Source organism: Aphis gossypii, chromosome 1 (assembly GCF_020184175.1).
Source record: "Aphis gossypii isolate Hap1 chromosome 1, ASM2018417v2, whole genome shotgun sequence".
In the NCBI taxonomy this organism is placed as follows: Eukaryota; Metazoa; Arthropoda; class Insecta; order Hemiptera; family Aphididae; genus Aphis; species Aphis gossypii.
Genome location: NC_065530.1, coordinates 5247655 through 5271803, shown reverse-complemented (window position 1 = coordinate 5271803; position 24149 = coordinate 5247655). Strand labels below are relative to the sequence as shown.

General features: G+C 25.9%; 1 protein-coding gene across 2 annotated transcripts in view; it reads left to right on the top strand.

Moving 5' to 3' along the window:
- The window catches only part of LOC114121663 (lachesin-like), a 119967-nt gene extending 96141 nt beyond the window's left edge, over positions 1–23826 (top strand). Inside the window, exons 6-9 of one of the 2 annotated variants that reach the window (XM_050206333.1) lie at positions 10424–10714; positions 11879–11941; positions 16080–16199; positions 18098–23826. In XM_050206333.1, the coding sequence (XP_050062290.1) occupies positions 10424–10714; positions 11879–11941; positions 16080–16199; positions 18098–18195 (572 nt within the window). In that variant the 3' untranslated portion in view covers positions 18196–23826. The remainder of the gene's footprint in view (positions 1–10423; positions 10715–11878; positions 11942–16079; positions 16200–18097) is intronic. The other variant, XM_050206336.1, reaches the window with a different exon arrangement.
- Positions 23827–24149: the final 323 nt, after the last annotated feature.

Genomic DNA, 24149 nt, shown 5'->3' with positions numbered 1-24149 from the left:
ATATGCGTGTCGTCTGCTATAATAAACGTACTGTACAGTCCATATCGTGTTTTTAATAATGTTTATTTTTTTGGTTGTAAGTATAAATACGTAATTTAATTGTTTTATCGGACAAGGTACTGTTTATCGTATGCGATCGACGAACTTGAGAGTTTATCTTCTTCATTACCTATGTACTATGTAGAAGTTTTTTTCCCTAAATTTTGGTTGTTTTTTTTTTTCAATAGCGTTCGCATTACATATTTTATTTTAATTTGTCGTTTACCTTTTTATATGGCACAAGAAAAAAAATTAATTTAATAAAATAGAATAGGTATCACGTAGAAAATAACTAAATAAAGTAATTATTTTGAACAAAATACACACGACTTTCTGTATTTATTAACATGTTGACATTTAATAAGTAATTGAAACTAAACTTTCACATTTTTTTTTTTTTTTATTAATGTAGATACTACTAGGACACTATTATAGCATAGTATCTAATAAATATTTAGAAATTCAGATTGAGGCTTAAAAACATAGAGTGATGAGTTCATCAATAAGTATTTATAATACTATCTTAATATGAATAAATAATAAAAAATCAAGTTTAGATTATTATTAGTAATGCACATAACACGATAAAGAGAATAGTTAAATAGACAATTGAATAAATAAAGTAAAAACGTATATTTTGCATAACAAGTTTGAACTTTTTTAATAAATATTTGTTAAAGAAGAGTAGGACAACCAATTGAGTTGGATAAATTAAGTTAAGTAAGCAATTAATACATTAACAATAAGTCACTAATAACAAGTCTGATAAATTTAAAACTTATGTTATTTGACAAGTTTTATTTACGAAATTTAAAAAGAATTAAATTGTACTGAAAATAATAGTATTTATTTTACAAAATAAATGTATTCTTGTCATGTTAGACTAATAGTAAATACAGAAATATGATAGATAATTCTTGATCAGATGATTAAATTTCTATCCTTTTCGTTAAATATATAAGTTTAACATTGATAATTTAAATTCTAAATTGAATAGACAATATACAAAACATAATTTAGTAAACTATTTTAAACTGTAATATACGTATATATAGTATATAACATGAATACATAACTTTTTATATTTATAGTCCAATATTCATGTTAAACAGGTTAATCTCTTCTCAAAAAATAGTTGTTAAACAAACTATATCGTTTTGCATTATACAACGATAACTCAAAACAAAACTTTGATGTATTAGAGATTTTAAAATAAAAACTACATATAAGATTTTATTAAACTGGGAATATATTATTATCAACATCGTCATCATCATCATTTATTTTACAACTTTTAAAATAGAATTTTTAGTCAAATAGTTATTACCAAATAATACGGTTATATTATAATATAAATAAATTATGATTTATAATATAGAATAAAATATATTGTTAAATGACCAACATATTTATTATTTATATATCATAGTATAAATTATTAATATAATTTTGCATTAATAAAAAATAAAAAAATATTTATTCGATTCAAATATACAAGTAATAGTAAAATATAAGTACTAATTATTATTAAATATAATTTTTCTAGATTAAATTTTGCAATCATTCGTATTTTTCATAAAAATAAAGTTCTACCTACATTATTTTAATAGTTTTATTAGATAATATTATGAGAAATTATTACGGTGAATCATCAAGTATAACAATTATTTGATAAATAAATAACAAGCAATTAGCAAACGATAGTTAAAAATACTAAAAAGTATAGAAATATTATGATGAAACAAATTTAATTTATTTAATAACAATTTATTATTTTTTAATTTAATTTAAAGTAAATAAATATACCTACATATCATCATTATTGTAGTGTATGTTATATTATACAATCGTATTTATCTTTGATGTTTATGAATAAAAAAACCTTGTAAATAACTAAACAAATTAATTTACTTTATTAAAATTTTTAATTTATGTCAAATAGATATCAATGTTAATAAATTATAATTATATATACTTGAAAAATACGCGGCTTACTTCAGAACGGCCAAAATGGAAATGTGAGAGCGTTGATAAAATTCTCGAACTAGTGTAAATACAAATTGTTTATATGTTTTATCGAATATAAACACACGGCTGGTAGGAAATGAGTTAAATAAATCGATATTTTTTCCTCGTCACGGCTTCATGACGAGAAAATATGAAATGACCTAACATCCGGTGGTCTTATGCCCTATCAGTAAAATCTTTGACTCGAATAGGTAACAACGCCAGACATACAATGACGGTCTCCAAATGACGTTTTACTTAACGAACCTCAGGATATAAACCTCATCGGAAACAACAGATATAAAATCCACAGAGTAAGATTGAGGGGGGGGGGGTGGTAAGAGAGTGTATCAAATACCTATTCCCGTGTGCATTGGTTTATTGGCTTTGCCGCAATCAGCCTTCCGTCCCTGTTCTACGCACGAAGCCACGAAATCAACTCGAATATAATACGTTATTGAACAAATGCACTTAACGATACCGAATTTATTGGTTTTACTCTAATAATTTTTCCTGTTTGAATCTGATATTCAACCTACGTTCAATTTTATTTTTATTTTTTTGTGATGATTTTTTTTTTCTTTGGACACGTCCATCATCCGGATGATAACGCAACAAATTCGTATCAAGACGGTGTAGTTTATTTACACACTTCACAATAGATTTGAAAAATTTAAAATCGCATGATATGATTATTATAGAGACTTTAATGAATACATTAGCAGCGGATAAAACACTGTCTTTAACTGGCGTAGAGAACGAATCCGTTAAACCGCTTTCGATTTTAATCTCTTGCCTCCACCACCTCACTTTTCTATTCTAACTATGGATCTCCGAAATATGTTGAATATGATTAATTATTTATCTATAAAAGGATTATGAACGTGTTTTATCTAAGCGATGCTCGTCTAACGCCGTTGAAAAGGTCCAAGGATTATGAGTGACGACACGCACATGGTAGTTGATGAGAAGGGAAGTGGGATGAAAGTGCTTTTTGGGTGAAGCTAATTGCTGGTGGTTAGAAAGGGGTTGAGTAGAAACTATAAAGTTCAATTACATTATCTCAGACCTAACCCTCTGTGGAAAGTTCATCCCATGCTGCACTCAGAATGTCCGCTTCCGTTTTCTGAGCCATACTTTCTTTATGGTTTTTACCCCTGTCCGGTCTTCCAGAGGAGAACACGTAACATGTGTTCCACGAATAGTTTACTTCCACTTGCTTTTCTGCTTTTCTCCTAGCAGAGTAGCAAATACTACAATCTTAAAATAAAACTATAGTGTCGTTTTACACGTAATATGTATACTATATACTGACAATAATTATGTTTAGAGTAAGTTTATAAGTAAGCACCGCTTTATATTAAACGTTTGTGTAATTTCAGCTAGTTTGCACCTAAATCATTGCATATAAAATTTTGATCTTTAGCTCTTAGCTTTTTATGTGGCTTCAACTATCTACTAAAATCGTTTCCTAAAATTTTATTTTTTTAATTTATCATGGATTTTGACTTTTTCATTTTGTTTTTAATTTAACCTATATGTAAGAATTAATAAGTTAACCTGCACATATTTTTGCTTCAAACATACCTTGTATTATTATAATACAAAACTCTTCCAAGTATCTCAGGGAAAATCTCATTATTTATTTTTCATATTCATATTTTAATCCGATAAACAGAGATGCGACTTTCTATAACATTTTCTCATATCTTTGTAATAGTGTGAAACAACTATATTTTGATTATTTAACAACATTTATAATAATTATACAATAATACACGTGTAATCTTTTAGTCTGCATATTCGTGTGCCAAAGTATTCTCGTTTGTTTTGTTTACTCTGTTTTTACTACTAGGTCATCGGTAAAGTAAAATATATTGAATTACATTTTATTTAAATTTAAGTTGAATTGTACTCGGTATAATTAAGGTCTAACCTAATATTAATAACATCTAAATCCTCTCGTATTCACCAGTTTGGTAATAATTTGTCAATGCTACACCGTATCATGAATGGACAACGTTTTAATTGTTACCTACCTCATCTCTTTATTTTATTTCCTTTTTGTTAAACTATTATTAAACATAAACATCCAGTATCATAATATCTCAAAAACCTATAATTATTTAATTATATTCAATTCCCTTTAAGACCCGCATTTCGCAATCATATAATATATGATAGTATAATCCAAAAACAAAACAAAAAAATAATGTTACAAAAAAAATATTGGTTTATAAACTAAACAATATTAATATTAAAAATATAATCACATTCATAACATTAGAAAATAATGGTTGCTTCTGTAAAATGTCTTTAATCTTGTAAACTTTTTCAAACATGTATCATTGGTGACCGGTGTGTATGTTTGTACTTTATGTGGTTTCATATAATTTATAAACTTTAAGCTATGACATAAAATAGAACCTTTAGAAACTATACAGTTACTATATACATTGATTATTCTATACTTACAAAATGTAATCAATGTTAAGATACCACATCTTAAATATTGAATACGTCAATTATAACTAATCTGGTAATAAAAATTCTATGCGAGATGCATTATGGCGTAGAAATATAACCTAAATCACTTTAAACGAATGATAAATATATGGATGTAATATACTTTAAATTATATTTTATATTTATATTAAATATACGACCCAGGTATAAAAGTTCTTAATTATGTATAATGCTTAAAGATTTAAATATTTGAAAAAAGTACCAGTAAAATCATACTTATTAAATTTTAGACTATACGAATATTGTGTTCTAATATTAAACCGTTACTTAATTTTACACAGCATAAAAAATGTTGATAAAAATGTTGATCTCTTATTGACAAAAAATCGTAATTATATTCATCATCATTTATCATACTATCGATCTGCATACGAGTGAAAATATTATAATGTTAAGTTGATGAGTCGCGTATATTTAGATATTTTAGTTTCTGAATAAAGACAAAAAAAAATATATCACAAAAATATAAATACCCCCTCAAGTTAAGAGTTAGTAGTATTTTTTTTCAGTTTGATGTTTTTTTTCGTCACCCTTTCAGCCCGTCTCGACTGTTTTGACAAAACTTTTGCATTGCCAACTCGAAACTAATAAACGGCAGGATTAGAGCCGGATTACACCCCCGGGAGCACTGAAGACATTGCTAGTAGAGTATAAAGTTTACAAACATGGTGGCGGTGAAGAGTACACGGGCATGCCGGGAGTATTTAAGTAGTTAAAATTCAACACGAGTCCATCTTTCTCCGTCTGCACGCGTGTATATAGATCTATATAGTGGCGGGTGACGTGAAATTAAAGACGACCATCGTATTCCACGTAGATAATTTTGGCGAGTGCCCGTCCGCCGGAGAAGGATACTAAATATAATATATATATATAATACGTACGCGCCACTTGTTTCTCGTTCTTGATTTTATAATGTGGAAGAAAAACCCAATTATTATGATGGCCTTTTCACTCGTTCTCGTAAACGTCACGTACATTCTTTGCAGTGCACAACACGAGCGAGCAGGGAGCACAATATATTATGACTGAATAGACGTTTAGAGTTGTCAAGTTAATTTAATATTTAAAAAAAAAAAAAAGATACGAGTTTCCGAAAAGAGACTTATGAGTTGTTTTAAAATTAATCTTCGAGTGTTGTCACAATCACACTTTACATAAATTTCGTTTCTTCGACCTTTATTGCCTTTTTGTTTAAGAAATGCAAATTAATGTCAAGTGCTTTCAATTCTTCTGTATAAGAAGACGCTCAAAACGAATATTTATAATGACGTTTAAGTATAGTATTACTAATGTACACCATACGTCAAAACGTCAAAAAGTTTAAGTATATAATTATAAAATTTCAAAACATTTCCCAAATCGAATATCTATTACTAGCGATTTGTATTTTTTAAATCCAGATTCAAACCATTTACAATAATATAATATACACACATTATACACGTATCAAGAGTAATATGCATCGCAGTAATCATATGACATATTTACGCTTCGAAACGTTTTCGAATATAACATTGAACTTTATAATGAAATATAATAAAATAAATAAATCCGTCATGTCTGTCGCAGTATTATAGAAGTTTGATAAGATAATCATAAGCTGTCAAAAATAGTAAAAATAATTTAACATCTTTCTATTTAATAAATATAATGGTGACCGTTATTTTAAGTACTTGCTATATAAAAATATTAATATACCTAATACCTATTTTACCAATGTTTAAAATATCACTTGATGAAATTAAAAAAAAAACCATCACATAGAAGTTAACTTTAATAACAATTTTACTGTTTAATATTTTCTTCGGTGTATACCATTTATCATTCATACGCGTTATTCGGTTTCGTAAAATTAATTTCTGATACCTATCTAAATTGTGATTTTCCTAAATGAAAACACCCATATTTAATATATTTAAACATTGAAATTGACTTTGCGCATCATTTAATCGATATAATAACATTATTAACATAACCAATTATAAACATATTTGTTTAAAGCCCATGTTCAATGTATTAATACCAAAAAATATATATTTTTTTTTTCATATAAATGTCAATCAAATTTAAAAAAAATACAGATAACCCTAAAACGTGTTTGAATTTATTTTTTATGGTAATATTTTTTTATTATTTATTTTTTTTTTTTATTAATGGTGAAACTTTCGTTTCCCACACAAAGTTGGAATACCAAAATCTAGCACTATACGAACAGATTTTCAAAACAATTTTACAAATTACGTTAGCTATAACTTTTTTAATAAACTATCTAATGATAGACGTGTTCAAAGTGTTTCCTCTGAATAATCCATAAATATATACATAAAACAACAAAAAACTGTCATAACGTAATTTTTATGTAAAATAATTGTTTTTTCAATATTTAAAAAAGTATTAAAAACCCAATCCACATTTTTTCACATTTTTCTACGTGGCTAGAACTAGAAACACGATATTTCACCCTATAAATCTAAAATAAAAAATAAAAAATAAAAAATGATTAGTATTATACAAATTCGGGATTTTGGGTGAGCAAATAAACATTTGAATATTCTTTTAATACAAATTATCACTGAAATAATATTGGAAATTAAATATAATATGTACAAACTAATATACCTTTATAATACTCAATAACTATACCTATAATGTATTTATTTATTATAACTAAAGATTTTGAAAATCTTAAGTCAACTTAAATTTAATCTTAAAGTTATAAATAAACAAAACCTGACATATTGAAATTGAAATTTACTCAAAAGAAACACACTACAATACATAGGTATTATTAAATGAACAATGTTATCCAAGTTAATCAAGTATAATTTATAAAACTAAATAAACATAATTTAAAAATAATAGCTAATAATAATCCAATATAGGTACCACAATATACTAAATTATCATATTAGTGTAGATATATTTAAATTTCTTGTTGGTTAAAACAAATTTGTTATTTAAGTACTCTTTACTTGTTTTTCATGGTTATAGTATTAACGTGATTAACATAAGCTAGGAAATCGGATGTATATGAAGATAATATACACTATACATTATACATATACATTACATATTATACCATACATTATACAAACAGTGTACGCATATTATATTATGTGATATACTGATATGCATAAAACCAAATTACTAATCATAATGCAGAATATATTTTATTGACATTAGACATACAGTGTTTTTGAAAACAATTTACAAGTCTTGATAGTATGTTATACATTTATTGTATTAAAACAACAGAAATTTAAGTTTCAAAAAACTTCATCTAAACAAATAATAGTTTAATAAAAGAATGAAACCGCTTATTTAATACTCCTATTGTTCTTTTGTTCATTTTAGTTTTTGTAATTTAACTTTTAGCCACTGTATGGAAATAAAAATGATTTAATATTTTCTTTTAGCAAATTATGAAACCACTTAAATCCATATAGACCATTATAGTGTTAAGGGTACTTAATTTTTTTTATATTTGCTACATAAATAACCTTTTCTATGACTTATGTTTAATTTTATTGAAAAAGTACTTCAAAATACTTTAATTTTTAATTTTTATAGTAAAAAAATGTACATACTAAGCTAAGAATATTATTAAAATACCAACATGTGCAATATTTATAAATATATTGTGTAGGTACTTAATCTTATTAACACAGCTATAATAAGTGTATCATAAATTCATAAAATTAAAATTACAGTTTTAGACTATACCAAGTATACCATTTATATTAATTAGTATTTTTTTTTATTACTTGTAAAATAATTTTTTAAAAGTATATATATCATTAATATTACCATTATATTTTTAGTAGTGTACCTAATAAAAGTTTAGTTTTTATATAAATGTAATGAGAAGCGTAAAACTCGAATTCTTTAAAAAACCAATATAACCGTTTTATATAGACCGGATTGTTTTAACAGTCAGATGAATAGGAATTAAAAACCAAAACATAATTATACAAATTATTTCAATATATTGTGATAAAAAAAAACAATACAATTATAAAATTTCAAATTATTTATTGTCATTTGCAAAATTATTCATAGTATAACATAGGGGTCTCTTAACTGCGGTGGCCCACAAACAAATTTTAACCGCCCGTGGCTCCCAATATGGTGGTAAATATACGCGTAGATTTCTAAAATTTAAAAATTCAAATTGTATGTGTTAATAAACACATTTGGCCCTCTAAGAACATTTGATACTTTTTGTAGCACTTTAATAAAAAAGTTTGGAGACTCCTGGTATAACACATAGTATTTAGATAACTAATATGTTAAAATTATTATTATATAATAAAATGTCAAAATCTACAAAAATAAAAATAAAAAACAAAAACAAAGGTCAATATTAAATTAAATAATGCATTGGTACACCGTTGGAGTATTAAATTTAAGTCTGAGATAAGCAGTACGCGTATTATTTCAGAGCTTAAGCAAACACTTTTATTTACACGGTTAATTAAACGCTATTGACTAAATAAAAAAGCAAATCGCACACGGCAGTATTTGTTTTTCTCCGCGGACATTCAAAACACCCGGAACCGAGAGTAGCATAATACGGGCAAATAAATTTAACTTTCGGCCGTACTGCTCGTAGAATATAGTTTACCTTACGAGTTATGTTTGGACGGTTTTGACGTACTCTCACACAATATCTTCCTAAATCTGTCGCGGCCCCGGCGCAGCGACGACGTGCAATAAACGCATCCGATTAATATAATATTATCATAAAACGGTATTGGAAAACTGTTGTAAACCGAAAAACTCGCGATTCCACGAATGTAACAATGACTGTTGGCAATTTTGCATATCGCACACGCATAATATTAACAACGCATTATATCTTATTACGTATTATTATATTGTAGAAGGGCACGTATTATTGCACGGTAATATCGTTGTCGTCGCCGTCGTCATTAAACACGAAACGTTTTCCGCGCTCGGCGATAATCACATTATAATAATAATATATATATACACATCGTGATTACACTCTTATTGCGCGAAACTCGCACACACGACACACACACATTATTACAGTATTGCGCGACTTACAGCCAGTACAGAGTCTCGGCAATATCCGGCACATAGTATTACGGGACCGGAATACTGTCATAAATTAACGAATCCGTCGGATAACTGAGATTTTAATTTTTTATTACATAATATATTTTAATCGTCGTTAACTTATTAGGTACAAAAGATTACGTTAAGAACGCGCTATATTATATATCGGAATTTATTTTATATGCACATTTTGTAGGTAAGTAGGTAGTATACATACGTATGTCGAATACGCGCCCGCGCTCTATAATATTATAATATGCACACACATCCTGATTTCGTAATTGTATGGAGACGATATTGTTTTGGATATGAAAGAAAGGAATAATCTCGTATTATATATAGTATACCCGAATAAATGTGAAGATGTGAACGATTCTGTTTTTAAATCACAGGTTTTTAGGTTATACCTAAAGTGTACAGAAACGTATATCTTACACCATACTTCGGACGGGTTAGGTTAGGTTTAACTTACACAGTTTATGGATAAAAAAATATCATAAATTGTTTCCGATCGCTTCACAATATATATATATATGTTTTAAAACCTTCGTTTCGCAATATTATCCGAAAGAAGAATTCGATTAGTCAAATGAATCGGTTCTAATATCATCATAAAAAATAAATCTGAACGGACTACCAGTTACGGTTTTGGACTAACACACCGTATGTGACCGGATTACCGGTACCGCATAATCATATTAAACTTGATGTCTTATATTAAAACACCGTCAAAAAATAATACATCCTTCCGTATTCACTGTTATAGTTTCGCCGATGATATGGGTACCGAATCAATTGGTCGGAGCTCCGTCCGGCACTGACGTGACGATCGATTGCCAGACGGAGGCGTATCCAAAGTCCATCAACTATTGGTCGTTTCGAGACTCGAAAACAATGCTATTCCCCAACAAGAAATACGTGACGTCGGACACGGAAAAAAGGTACCACATCCACATGCGACTCACCATCAGGGACCTGAGCCAATCGGATTTCGGCAACTACAAGTGTATATCCAAGAACTCGCTCGGCGAAACCGAGGGCTCCATCAGACTTTATGGTATTTAACCTAACGCATTATTGCAATATTATAACAAATAAATATAACATGAAGTATCGAGTTCTAGCTTCGATTGTTTTACGTTTATCGTTTTTACATTCCTTAGAGAGAAAAAACTTAATCCAAATTATTTTAATAGATATATCGATTTGTATTTCATTTAGTTAAAATGTTATAATATTATTACTATAAATAATATATACAAAAAAAAAGTTTAAACCCAACTTTAAACGATTGTGGAAATCCGACCATCGCCTCCCGCCCCTATTTTATTCCACAATACCGCTATGCATATCAACTTTAAGTATATAAGTACCACGTTTTTACTCGAGATTACAATTCGTGTAGATGTTGTCCACCAAGTGTGATAATTGTCCCAACCCAAATACCTGTCATGGCAAGTGGGCTTATTTTGTTTTTATTTTTTTATTCATTTAATTTTTTCATTCCATTTCTTGTTCTCCCCTTGAACGTTAACTTCATTCCATTCTGGTTCCGGGGAACACTTCAAAGTTGACGACGCCAATTATTAACGGTTCGTTTAAATCCCATTTCTCGTTGTTCCGCTTTCCAACAAAGTGTATGAAACAACAATTTTCTCCCTTACGTGGCCGACATCGATGTTACGTCAAAAGACCGTGATTGATTAAAACAAAAAAAATATATAATAAATAAATAAATACTAATAACAAAAAAAAAAAAAAAAAACAGGAATGAAATGTTTATAAATTCTTTCGAATTGTTTACAGACCATTCGTTGACAAGTATAAACACGGTAGGAAAGTATCTACTACCCTTATTCAAAGTTAAACAAGACGACAACGTTAACTGTGCATAATCCTAAAGCAGTGGAAATTTTTCTATCTGATTAGATGTTCGATACTGTATATAAAATAAAGTTTTACTGCCTCAGAGATTCTAAATAAATTATACGTGTCGCCTCCACAGAACTGTGGTTTTTTCCCAGAGTCTTTCAATTTACTTGTTTAAATTCGGATCGATTGTGCAATAAATTACATAAGCCGGGGACTTTGTCTATGGTGAAACGTGAAATTCATTATTGTGATGTCGTATAATGTTTTATACATTTTGATCTTGTTTACTATTTTCCACCATTTATTCGTTCGTGTTGTTTTTATTTTTATTTTTTTTTTATCGTTTCAGAAATACCAAAACCTTCTTTAGCCCCAAAAAGTGCGTCCGAACTCAACCGGGCGAATAAAGAAGGTAAGTTCATATCACCATGTCTGCTTATCAAGCAACAATAATAATATTTATAAATCAATAAATAAATCGCATATTTGAATGAACAAATATAATATGTATTATTGAAGATTTACTATCTTCTGTCTATAAATATGATGTTCTAGTACCTATATAAAATGACAAGTTATAAATTAAAATACACGATTTGTTTTAAACTAGACACTATAAAAATTAAATAGCATAATATTACATAAATAAATAAATTGAAAATAAAAATATCAAAATTATATTTGAAAACAAAAACTTATAAAACTATGTTCATACACATTTATATACACGATTTTTTTTACTATTATTGAAGTAACTATTTTATAGGTAAATTTATTATCCATATTACTTAAATCCATTATACAAGCATTAATATTATTGATTTTTTTTAAATTAAATTTAAAGAATAATTAAATATTTTTATATTATTTTGATCTGCATTCTATATAATTTTAAGTATAAAAATAATATTTATTTATTATTATAATAAGAATAAAAAAAAATTTAAACGATTTTATGTTCCGTGATAATTTGTTACATACCTACCTACATCTTTACACTAAAAAATAATTATAACTGGAGATTTTTAATACAATTTTGCGTTGTATCCTTACCAACTCATTTATGATATACCTACTACAAAACTGTAAAACATAATACCTAACATGTATTATGTTATAATATATTACTGCAGTGGATTTTCATATTATGAAACTTTAATTTTGATTATTTTATTCCTATACAAACACAATATTTTAATATTTTATTAATAATTCAATTATAAAATCATTTAGATCATAATAAAAATTAGTTTGTTAAAAACATTTGCAACAATACGTAAAATAAATAATTAAATTTCTTTTAATTTATAGTAAATTTAATAGGTTGATTCTTAAATATTTGATGTATGTGGTTACTTTTCATTCCTATATAATATATAATTATGTTATACTTTGTATGTTTTATCTATATCATCTTCTTACTTAAATTAAAATACAATTATGTTCTGATTTTTATGAATATCCAGCTTAAGTAGGTAAACCTTTTATATAGTTTTTCAAAAGACTCAAAATTGCATCCATTTAATAGATCAGTAGTTATACAGAATTTATCCAACTGAAAACATATATTATTAACAATAAATTTAATTTAAATACTATAATACAGCCACTCAAGCTTCTGAGAAAAATATTCAAACCTGGTAGTATATAAACAATCTATGTTATATACCATATTCTCACCATTTTGAACGGAGCGATGAATGTATAATATTACAATGTGTTTTTTAATTTTTTTTTTTTTTCATTATTGTATATATATTTATATCTAATATGCTTCTAACAATAGATAAAATGATTTAACATTCTATTCGAGCGTTTTTCATAATATAAAATTGGATTTATATAAATTTAGAATAAAAATTCCTAATATTTTTTTCTTAAAAAACGAGAAAACTAAACAAAAACTATGGAAGTATAGAAACATTTACACAACACAACGTTTTTTCAAAAAATTTATTTTGTTATTTTTCTGTTATAGAAGTTTTAAATTTCCTATTTTTTTAGTCTTTTTTTTTCTAATTATTCAGTAAAATATTTTAAAAATAGTCAAAAAAATTGACAATTTAGTTTAAGACCCTCCATAAGTAATATGCATTCAAAGTTAATACTATGATACAAATTTTCAAAATCACGATATTTTTGAAATTATTTTATAACTAAGAATTAAAAAAATGTTCAACACAAATGTCCTCATAAGTTTCTCTCACAGAAACTTAAAAATACAATAAAAAATTGAAATATTTACAATTTGTATAAACATTTTAAGTTCAAATGTTTATAAAATTGGCTGTTAAAAATAAAAATTAAGATTTTGGGTTTTTTATTTATAATTGAAAAAAAAACTTTTAGCAGAAACTTAATTTCTTTTTACTTTTATGTTTATTTAGTATAGATACATATAATGAAATTTTCAAAATATTTTGTTAAGTTTTAAGATTGATTTTTACCAATAACCTTCATACAATTCTATCGCAATACTGATTTTTGGTAAAAATTATTTTCAACCAATTACATTACTAATAGAAAAATAAACTATTGATAGTATAGTATATAAGCCTTATAAAACAAAATATACTTAATAATATAGGTCAACAGATCGCTTCTGCTCAAAATTAATTTCTTATGTAAGATGACGCACGTTGCCCCAGCACCCCCACATGCTATTTTCATTTTTATTTTTTTTTTTTCCTAACATTTAGTGTGCAAAAATCGCATGTAGGGATGTTGAAGTAACGTAAGTTGTAAAATGATTTATCATTAAATTAAAATATAACACATCCGTTACCATGATTTATCCAATGACAAGAAACATAAGATACCTACTATATACTATATAGCAAAACATCTTCCCAAGCTTCATTTTTAGACATAAATAAATAAAAATGTGTTTAAGAACTCAGTACAAATATTTATATATAATATATTAGGATAGATTAATATATAGCTTATTATTTTATGTATGATATTATGCTTATATTTGAAATTAACACATAAATTCACATAATATTATTTATTATGAAAATATATTAGAATATTATAAATATATTAATCAGATAAATAAGCTTACAATAAATTTTATTAGTAAAATTTCTCATTTAAAATCATAACAAATTAAAAAATTAAAACAATTATTATAAAAAAAAAAAATAAATAATAATATTCAATGCACATTTTATTATTAATATTATTTTTAATTTGTTTATTAAATAATTTTAAATAATATTGTGGTTTACGATGTTTATTATCTTTTATATTTTGTTTCCGTATAATTTCTTTGTAAAAAAGTTCATGAAAATGAACCATTTCTTTGAAATATTTACACATCATAAATAATAATTGTATAATGCGTCCAATACTCGTATGTTCTAAAGAAAACTTTAAAATTGTCTAAGAACTATAAATATAAATATATCGAAAAAACGTTTATGGTTCATAAAAATAGACTCATAAATTCGTATATAATATTATTATACACCAATAGTATATTATATATTATGAATATGAAATAAACGCATATTCATAAATGGTAAACTAACCATGGTGTACCTAAATAAGTAACTTTTGAATATTAACACCTACAATAGTATGTTTAATGTATATGATTAAAATTATTGGCACGTGAGGTAGAAAAACAATACTGACGATAGTATTCGTTCGTTAAAAAAAGATACATATGAGGTATAACAAACGTGGCTGCTGTTTACCAAAGGTGGTATTTGTGTTGAGTTCAATAAAGGATACAAAGTGCTAAGGATGAACTAAAAACTCAGTCTAAAGTACTTCGTAACTTGTGGTTAAGCTTCTCAAAAGAACACAAATAAAAATCGTGAAAGCTACTACCGATTATCATGTTTCATGTTTCATAACGAATTTGCTTGGTGGAATTACGATTCTACATTTCCATTTATCGGTATATTTTCGAGTGGTCAAATAATTCCCACAAAGATAAATCCTGTAAATAAATTACTATGTAACTTTACTTAACATGTTACACTAAAACCACATTTAAAACATATTTAGTACTTTAAAAAAATCAAAGTTTCAACTGCATATAATGTTTTAGTTCCTATTTAAATTGTTGGTTTTCTAGTTCTAATTAAATTTTCCGAGAAAGTCCAACTGTACATTTATGTCAACTTTCTTATACTTAAAAGCCAAAAAATGTTATAATACTGAAACTAACTTACATGATAAAATACATCACCATTTAATAGTATATATTATAGTTCTAACTATAAGTATAGTATAGTAGTTATAGACTTATAGTATTAGTTATAGTTATAGTTATAGTTTCTGCAATACGATATACTTATAGTTATATTATATTCTAAACCATATATTTAAACAACTTATCCGAAATCACTAGTAAATTTAAATCTAAATATGGGTGAGCGATAAAAAACAGTGATGATGATATTATTCAGTGATAGTAACTTAGAAACAATGTGGAATGGAAATAGCTATAGTGAGAGTGAAAAGTATGTGCATAGAGTTATCTGTCTGTGGCATTAATTGTTAACCAATCACGTTATGTTATGGTTGGTTCGCAGTTTTGAAGCAACCGAAAGTGTCGGTGGTACGAAACATGACTGGCCAGTCTGTCCGGGACAACCGGCAGCATCAGTCGCGTCCCGTCAGGCCCACCGTTCCTGGGAGACTCGAGGCCTCAGGTGGGCAATCGCGTACGCCTTTTATAAAGCACATTTTTTTTTTCCTTTTTATTTTATTTTATTTTTACGAAAATTATTGCACACATTTATTATGCTAGCTGTTGTTGTTGTTGTTTTTTTTTTGTAACTCACTCGCAATTTATTTAACTTTTGAACACACTTTGATTACATTTTATTTTGACAATATATATATATATATATACGCAATTTATACATATTATTATTTATTTGGTTGGTATAAAAATATTATACTCGTTTATTCTTACTCGAACGGGATAATTACTCATCGATTTTCATTAATAATATATACATTATAAGCAGAACGATGACGATAACTGACTTATTTTTCAATAATTCTAATATTTGAAAATACCGAACATGTACATATAATATTATATTATTATTACGCACTAGTATTATTTATAGGTAAATGGGTCAATAAACATCCAGTTCACCTATGAATAATTTTTTCAATAATCTTTGCATTAAACGATTATCATTTATTACTAATGATATTTGGTAGAAACTGAATAAATAAAGATACAGCTAATAAAATACATTTTATTAATAACACTGTATTCGAAAAATAAATTACAATAAAAACGTATTAAGTTGAAATTAAATAAAACGAGTTAGAAAAGTGTGGAATGAAAATTTATTTTCTCTTCTCGATGTGGCTACAACGAAAAGTACACGAACGAAAAGAAAAAAAAAATTATAACGACACTAGAGAATTGTCTACGTGACTCGTTTTTATTTCCCTACATCAGTATGATTGAAATAAAATTTTTAATTTTATTTTTAATACACTCCCACACCCCAGATAGGTGATTTTATTTAAATATATAAATTCAAAAACGAAAATATTGTGACAATTTTGATAAAGATATTTTTTTTAAACCAAATAAAATATACATACGTAGGTATACCGTACATATTATTATATACTATCTACCTGCTTGTTTGTTTGTGTTTTAATTTTATATAAAAAAAAAAGTTGCATGCATGTCTGTGGAGGACGAAAATATTTTTTTAATTATTAAATATTAATTAATATACGTGAATGTGGCGGGTCATATATTTTTCATAAGTAAAAAAAATTCTAATCGGTGAAACATGATAAGCATTTGCTTGCTAATTTTTATGAGTTAACATTTTTAAAATCAGATGGGAATAAAAAAGGAGTATTTGCGGGGTGAAAACTAAAATAATTACGAACTGTGACAAAAAAAAAAAAAAAAAAAAATGAAAACTTATTTATTAATAATATAATAATATCTATTTAACTACGTTTTGTGATACATTTTTTAACGTTTTTAAAAACTTTTTTGAGTACATCCTATATATTTTATATTAATATGTTAAGTTTTTGTATTGCTTTGTGAATACCATTAATAAACCATTGCACTGCAGGTTATGCTATGCGATTTTGAACATGACATCATTGTACACGTTTTGACTTGGTCTGTTGATTTGAATCATATCCGCTTTGAGTTTGTTTTAATATAAAAGTCTCACCTACAGAGATTTATAAAATACTAAAGCAGTTTGAAAGTTGAAATCGTTTTTGTTTTAGTTTTATTTTAAATACATTATTGTGTGCCTCGTTGAAATTTTGTAAATCCATTTCGAAATGCCTCTCGGCAGCATCATTAAAGGGCCAACACTTTTTTTAATTTTTTTTTCACACGTTTTGTTTTATTTTACTATTGTTACCGTTCTTTTTTACATATTTATAAATCATATATTTTATCCATCGCAATATTGTTGTACTGTCAACCACCGTAAATATTTGCTCATTGGTTCACTAAACCTGATACGACTCGGGCCTTTAGAACCAATAAATCTTATTTCTACAACACCGATGTTGCTGTTATTTTTATTTTTTTGTTTTACAGGCAATTGGGGTCCGAGCAGATACAGCCGGTCCCAAATCGCAATAACCGTGTTTGGTGTGGTCACGTGTCTCACGTCCTCGCATCACATACCATCATGAACGGCTCAACATCCTTATAATATATTATCATAACATTATTATTATACAACAATTATAGCTGAATTTTGTTTTGTTTTGTTGTATACATTTTAATATACATTATTATTATAATTATGATTTTTAAGTTAAGTATGTTACGGAACTCAACAAATATTATTGTTGAGAATAATTGAATATTAAATAACAATAACGCTTAATAATATTGAAATGCTAAAATAGAAAATAATTTTAGTTACTGCTACAATTTTATATTCAGAAGGCATTTTAGTCATGATAGAAATTATTGGGTTTTAGAACTCAGTGTTAAAGAATCAAATATCATCATAATATGTGTCAATCTAATAAAAAAAAAAAATGTACATTTATTTTCATTTTAATACCTACTAATTTAAAGACCTATCAATATAATTTGCACTTCATTCGCGTAGTGCCGTGTGTTTATACTATTTTAACCAAAGAAAAACATTTAAACTAAATATATTAGGTATATAATATAATTGATACAATACATCGTGTATAAAAAAAAAAGTAATTTATTAACTATAATGAACTCAGTCTTTCGTGGTTGTGATCTGTGTAATATGAAAAAAAAATATATAATACAATAATAAATTCCAATGTAGTTTTAAAATACTACAAGCAAATTTGTAGGTTGAAAACTGCGTGAAATATAAAAATGAATCTCTTAATATTTCTTATGATCTGGAAAGTAAAAAAAATGATAATGTTTGTTGGATCACCTCATAAAAACGTTTGTACATTTCGAGTGGCGAAGGAACCTATGTGTATAAATAGAATATTTATTAACTATGTATAAATAATATCTCAAGTGGGAAAAAAAGATCCTATCGCCATTCTGGATGTCATGTACCTACAATAGATTCAATAGAAATAAAAAAATGCATAGGTAAGTTCGTGCGCGTTTTTAAATTATTCGTATGTTGTACTACTCTCACGAAGTTGAATACATAAACGACATAATTTTCAAATCCTTTAGAAAACTCCAGCTTAATAAATAGATTTTGTACAACAAAATGTGCATTTATCATAAATGCATTTACATAATATGGTTTATTTGATCAATTCATAATGACGTCTATTATATTATTATAGCCTTTATTGAACTATTCAAATATCGCTAAAATTGGTTAAAAATAATACACGTATAGAAAACTATTTTGTATAATAAATTAGTATATAGTTCGCTACACATAATGACGTTTCCTCGGTTTAATGACTTTTTTTTATGTTTTTCAGTAAATTCCTATTCGTTGCTAAAGATGACACATGACGTGACAATATTATTAAAAACAAAAAAAAAAAACAGTTAAAAAATAGTAGTACAATATTTTAAAGTGACGCGTCGGAAAAAGTACTAAAAAATGTAAATAAAAACAGAGGGTACGTATGTATTAATAATGTATTTAGTTATAGTATGTGCTCTTGGAAATTCATATGGTTCTCTTTGTTTTTATACCCATGCGTAACGCAATAAAAACATAAACAGAATATTTTTTAAGTCACTAATAACTTATGAACATAAACACATACCAGCAGCCAATGATGCTAAATAATAATCATTGAAATTATTTACCTATGAAATTAAATGAAAATATTTTTAGCGTTAAATTAAAACATACCCTTCGAGGTATTCGCACAAATATCATCCATTTTATCTTTGCCGTTCTACGTACAGCATCATTCATACGAGAATGATAATAATTAAAGGAATTTCAAAATTTCAAAAAATACCTGTCATACTAACTCTCTGAATGTACTCTCTCGTTTAAACCTAAATAGATTGAATGTTTGTCTTCAGACAATGTGTACTGTCGGTGAATATATTTCCACATTACCTTACAGTTCGAATTACCTAACTCAACGCGTTTACGCATTTGCATTAAACACTGATAATGGATAAAATACTAAATTTTGTTTTTTTGTTGGCAGATTAAACCAATAAAATAGAAATACGATTACATAACTATTTTTGGGTCACTTCAAAGCACGTTGTGGTATAACTATAACGGTCCCTACGTTTATACTGGTATTTGAAATTCTTAAGTTACATATCATTTGGTATTTTAAACAGCAGACAAGGCCGATCCCTTTATAATAGTTGGAAAGTCACATACACGAGCTAATGTACTATATAAGATTTAAAAATATTTAAATTCTTTCGATATCTTTCAACTTTTACACAATATAACAATATTATAATTTAGTATATACAGAAGTATGTAGAACTTATTTTAACTCCGAGTTGATTTTGTTATAGTAGGTATAGAAATACTTATATTATGTATGGAATATTTTCTTCTATTTTTAAAGAACAAAGCGACCATAATATTAGTTTAAAACTAATGATAATATTATGTAGTTTTACTAGTATTTTTGTTGAAAAATGTTTGAACAATAGAAAGCTTTAAAATTAATCGTTGCACGTATCTAAGTTAGAGACTCAAAATTTTAAAAAGACATTTTATGTTCCCTTTTTTAGAAAATTATACAAATATATAACTACGATACTACTTAGCTCAAAGAAAGATGTAAATATAAAAAAAAACTCACACTACTCTTGGTTTGATTATTATTATTTAATTCCGTCGTCTTCCCTGAATTTCCATAATTAGTCTAAAGATTCACCTAATTATTTTTATATCTTTGATTGAATAATGGTCGTAATATATAAATTTTGATCAGTCGTCCAATATTTAAAAAAAAATGTTATTATATAATATACGGTATTTGTACATTTATACTATATATAATATAATATTCACCATAAAAATACTTTTCATATTTAACTTTAAAAGTAAGTAAAAAAACACATTATACTATAACACATTTTATTTTCAGTTTTAAATAATAATCAACCTGGTCGTAAAAAATATAAATTGTAATATTTTATGAATAACAGTCTGAAACTCAATCTACACATAAAAATCATATAATAAAAATAAACTATTTTTGTTTAGTGACATAATAAGTACGTAATACCAAACTGTTCAATTTGTACATCGTCTTTTCTTTATCAAATGTGAAACGACATTGTCTTGAATTGTATTTATTTTATATATTTAAAATCCTCATTTTAACTTTTCAATCAATCAATTAATTTACGATATGTGTTTAAAAAGAACTGTTATAGTTTTCAATCAGTTGCGAACGCAGGGGAGGGGGTTCAAACCCCCTCCGAAATGATTGGATAATAAATTTCAAACATAGTTATTCTCACTTGGGAACCTTCAAAAAGTTTCAATTTTTTTAACCCCCCCCCCCCCTCAAAAAAAAAATGTTTTCCTGTGCCCACCCCTATTTTCAATAACTGTAACTTAAATGGTTTCAATTATATTTAAAAAATAATTGTAAATAACGTTAACTATGTATAGAAGACTTTAACTTAAATTTTCAAAATAGTATCTATACAAATAATTTAGAAAATTCTGAAAAAACGTGTAATAGTTATACTTTTTCTTCCTTTGACTTTAAAAATTATAATCAATTTAATTACCATTTTACATTTGTACAGAACATGATGATACAATTTATTGTATTTAAAATATTTGTTAATTATTATAATATAATATATTATAACCCATCAAAAACAGATAAATTGCGTTTTAAACTAATAATAAAACATAGCTAAATACTATTATTCAAATGGTATATTAACGCAAATTTATAAATCAAATTACCTTATTCATTTATATCATTCCAATTTCAGTAGAAATACAATTTCATAATTTTTGAATTTCATAGAAACTTTATTTGATATTTGTTTGATATAATATTATCGTTATATCTTTAAAAAAAAAAACATCATATCATACATATGTATGGTAGGTAGTACATAGTATGCAATTACTTAAAACTACTGTTTTTATTACATAAAATGTATCAATCAAGAGAGTTTTTATTGAGAAAAAATTATACTAATACGGAAAATTAAAAAAATAATTCATACCATTTTTTTTTTTACCTTAATAACAACTTCTTTTAACTTAACACATAAAATAATACATATAATCAATTATATGCTACTATAATGTACACCTTATGAATTAGTTTCAATCATTGTATCATGTAAAAATATGTTATAAATAATATTGAATAGTTCAAGAAAGTTATAATAAAAATAATACATATATACAATATAAATTTATAAGCTGATTTTTTTTATTTGTATTACTATATTACTATAAAAATGTATCTATTTTTTTTTCCAAATATGTACCTACATACCAAATAGCTATTGTAAAATGTAAGATGATTTTGTAAACATTTTTTTTTTCATCAAATTTATTTCCAAAACCATCATTATTATATGGACCTAAATAAATTGGTAATAAAATAAAAAAAAAAAACAAAACTTGTAAATCATATTTTTGTCTACTAAAATGTACAATTCGTGAATATATTTTTCCCAAAACGACAACCTAAACAAAACGTATTATTTAGTATAATATATAAATATAATATGGTTAACAACCTCATAATAAATTAATAAAAAATTTATTCTATTCAATACTATTACTAGTTAATAGGTACGTAATGAAACGTCCTCATTTTAAACTTAATATGAATTTATAAACACACGACACTACGGTTTTTTAACACATTCTTTTATAGATATTTTACTATTGTGATATATTTGTTATTTTAAAATGAAGCTAATTTACAAACTATTGTTATTTGTCAACCATGTTTTACGCGTGTTATCATATATTTTATTGTTCCATAACAATGCGTAGACATTTATTCTATTTCATACATAAAAAAGTTATCGTTTATACCTACTGTCTTTAAAATGTTTTTATAAATTATTGTATGTATATTATATATTTTTGATGTAGTTTCTTCATTTTGATAATCAATAATAGTAGAGAACGATTTGTTTTTTTTTTTTGTCAATCTAATATTTGCGGTGGATTCAGTTTTAAAGTTATCAAAATTACTAATTGTATTTAAAGGAATACACATATATTATTTTCACTAAGCGATAGCCATAATGTTTTAAGACATGTAAGCTAAATCCAACAGTATAATATTTTATTATAACATTTTTAGGGAAACGAATTTAAAGGCAGTAATTAGTAGGTAATTGATGGAAATGTGACCAAGTCTAAGATTTACCACATTACTGAGCGCTGCATTTATAATTTATATTCTTATGATATTATGTTTAAAAATATTAGTAGGTTCGTACTATTTTTAAATTTATAACAATACTATGTCCTTAAGTGTTATATAATTCGTTTTTTTAACACTAACTTATAGTTAATTATTTTGAAGCCCGTAGTTTCAAATATATTCTAAAACATGAAAAAATTTTAACGTAAAATACAAACGTGTGATTCGTTTCGAACCTGAGAAAACTACCCTGAAATTTGTTCTATTTTTTTTTCATTTCTTTGTAAATTTTAATCAATTTACTTAGTCTGAAACTAGTACAATTCGTCGATACACACTTATATAATAAATTATGTGTAAATAAACACGTCAGCCACGTGTGTGTATAGAATATTGTCGATTTTTATTCTTAATTTAAACGTTGTTATTGCTTAAAAAAAAAATATATGATACATATTTAACTTTATGATATGTACTACGTCCATTTTAAATTCCAAATACAGTCTTTAATAATTATTCTATACTGTTCAATTAATGATTTTTTATTTCAATTAATATTTTTAGGATAGAAGCTAGGAATATTTTACATTAAAAATTTATCATAAATGTTAAATACTGAACAGGAACTACACTCGTATACTAAAGTTTACCCACGTTATAATTTCTTAGTTTAATTATTGTAGACGAAATAGAATTAACTGTTATAAAAGGGAATGTATATTGTATAAGCAATAGATATGTGACCATTTCTAAACAAACATACTTTAATTATGTGCATCAGCTTTGGTATAATTTTGTTCAGAGTTCTATTGTTTTCCAAA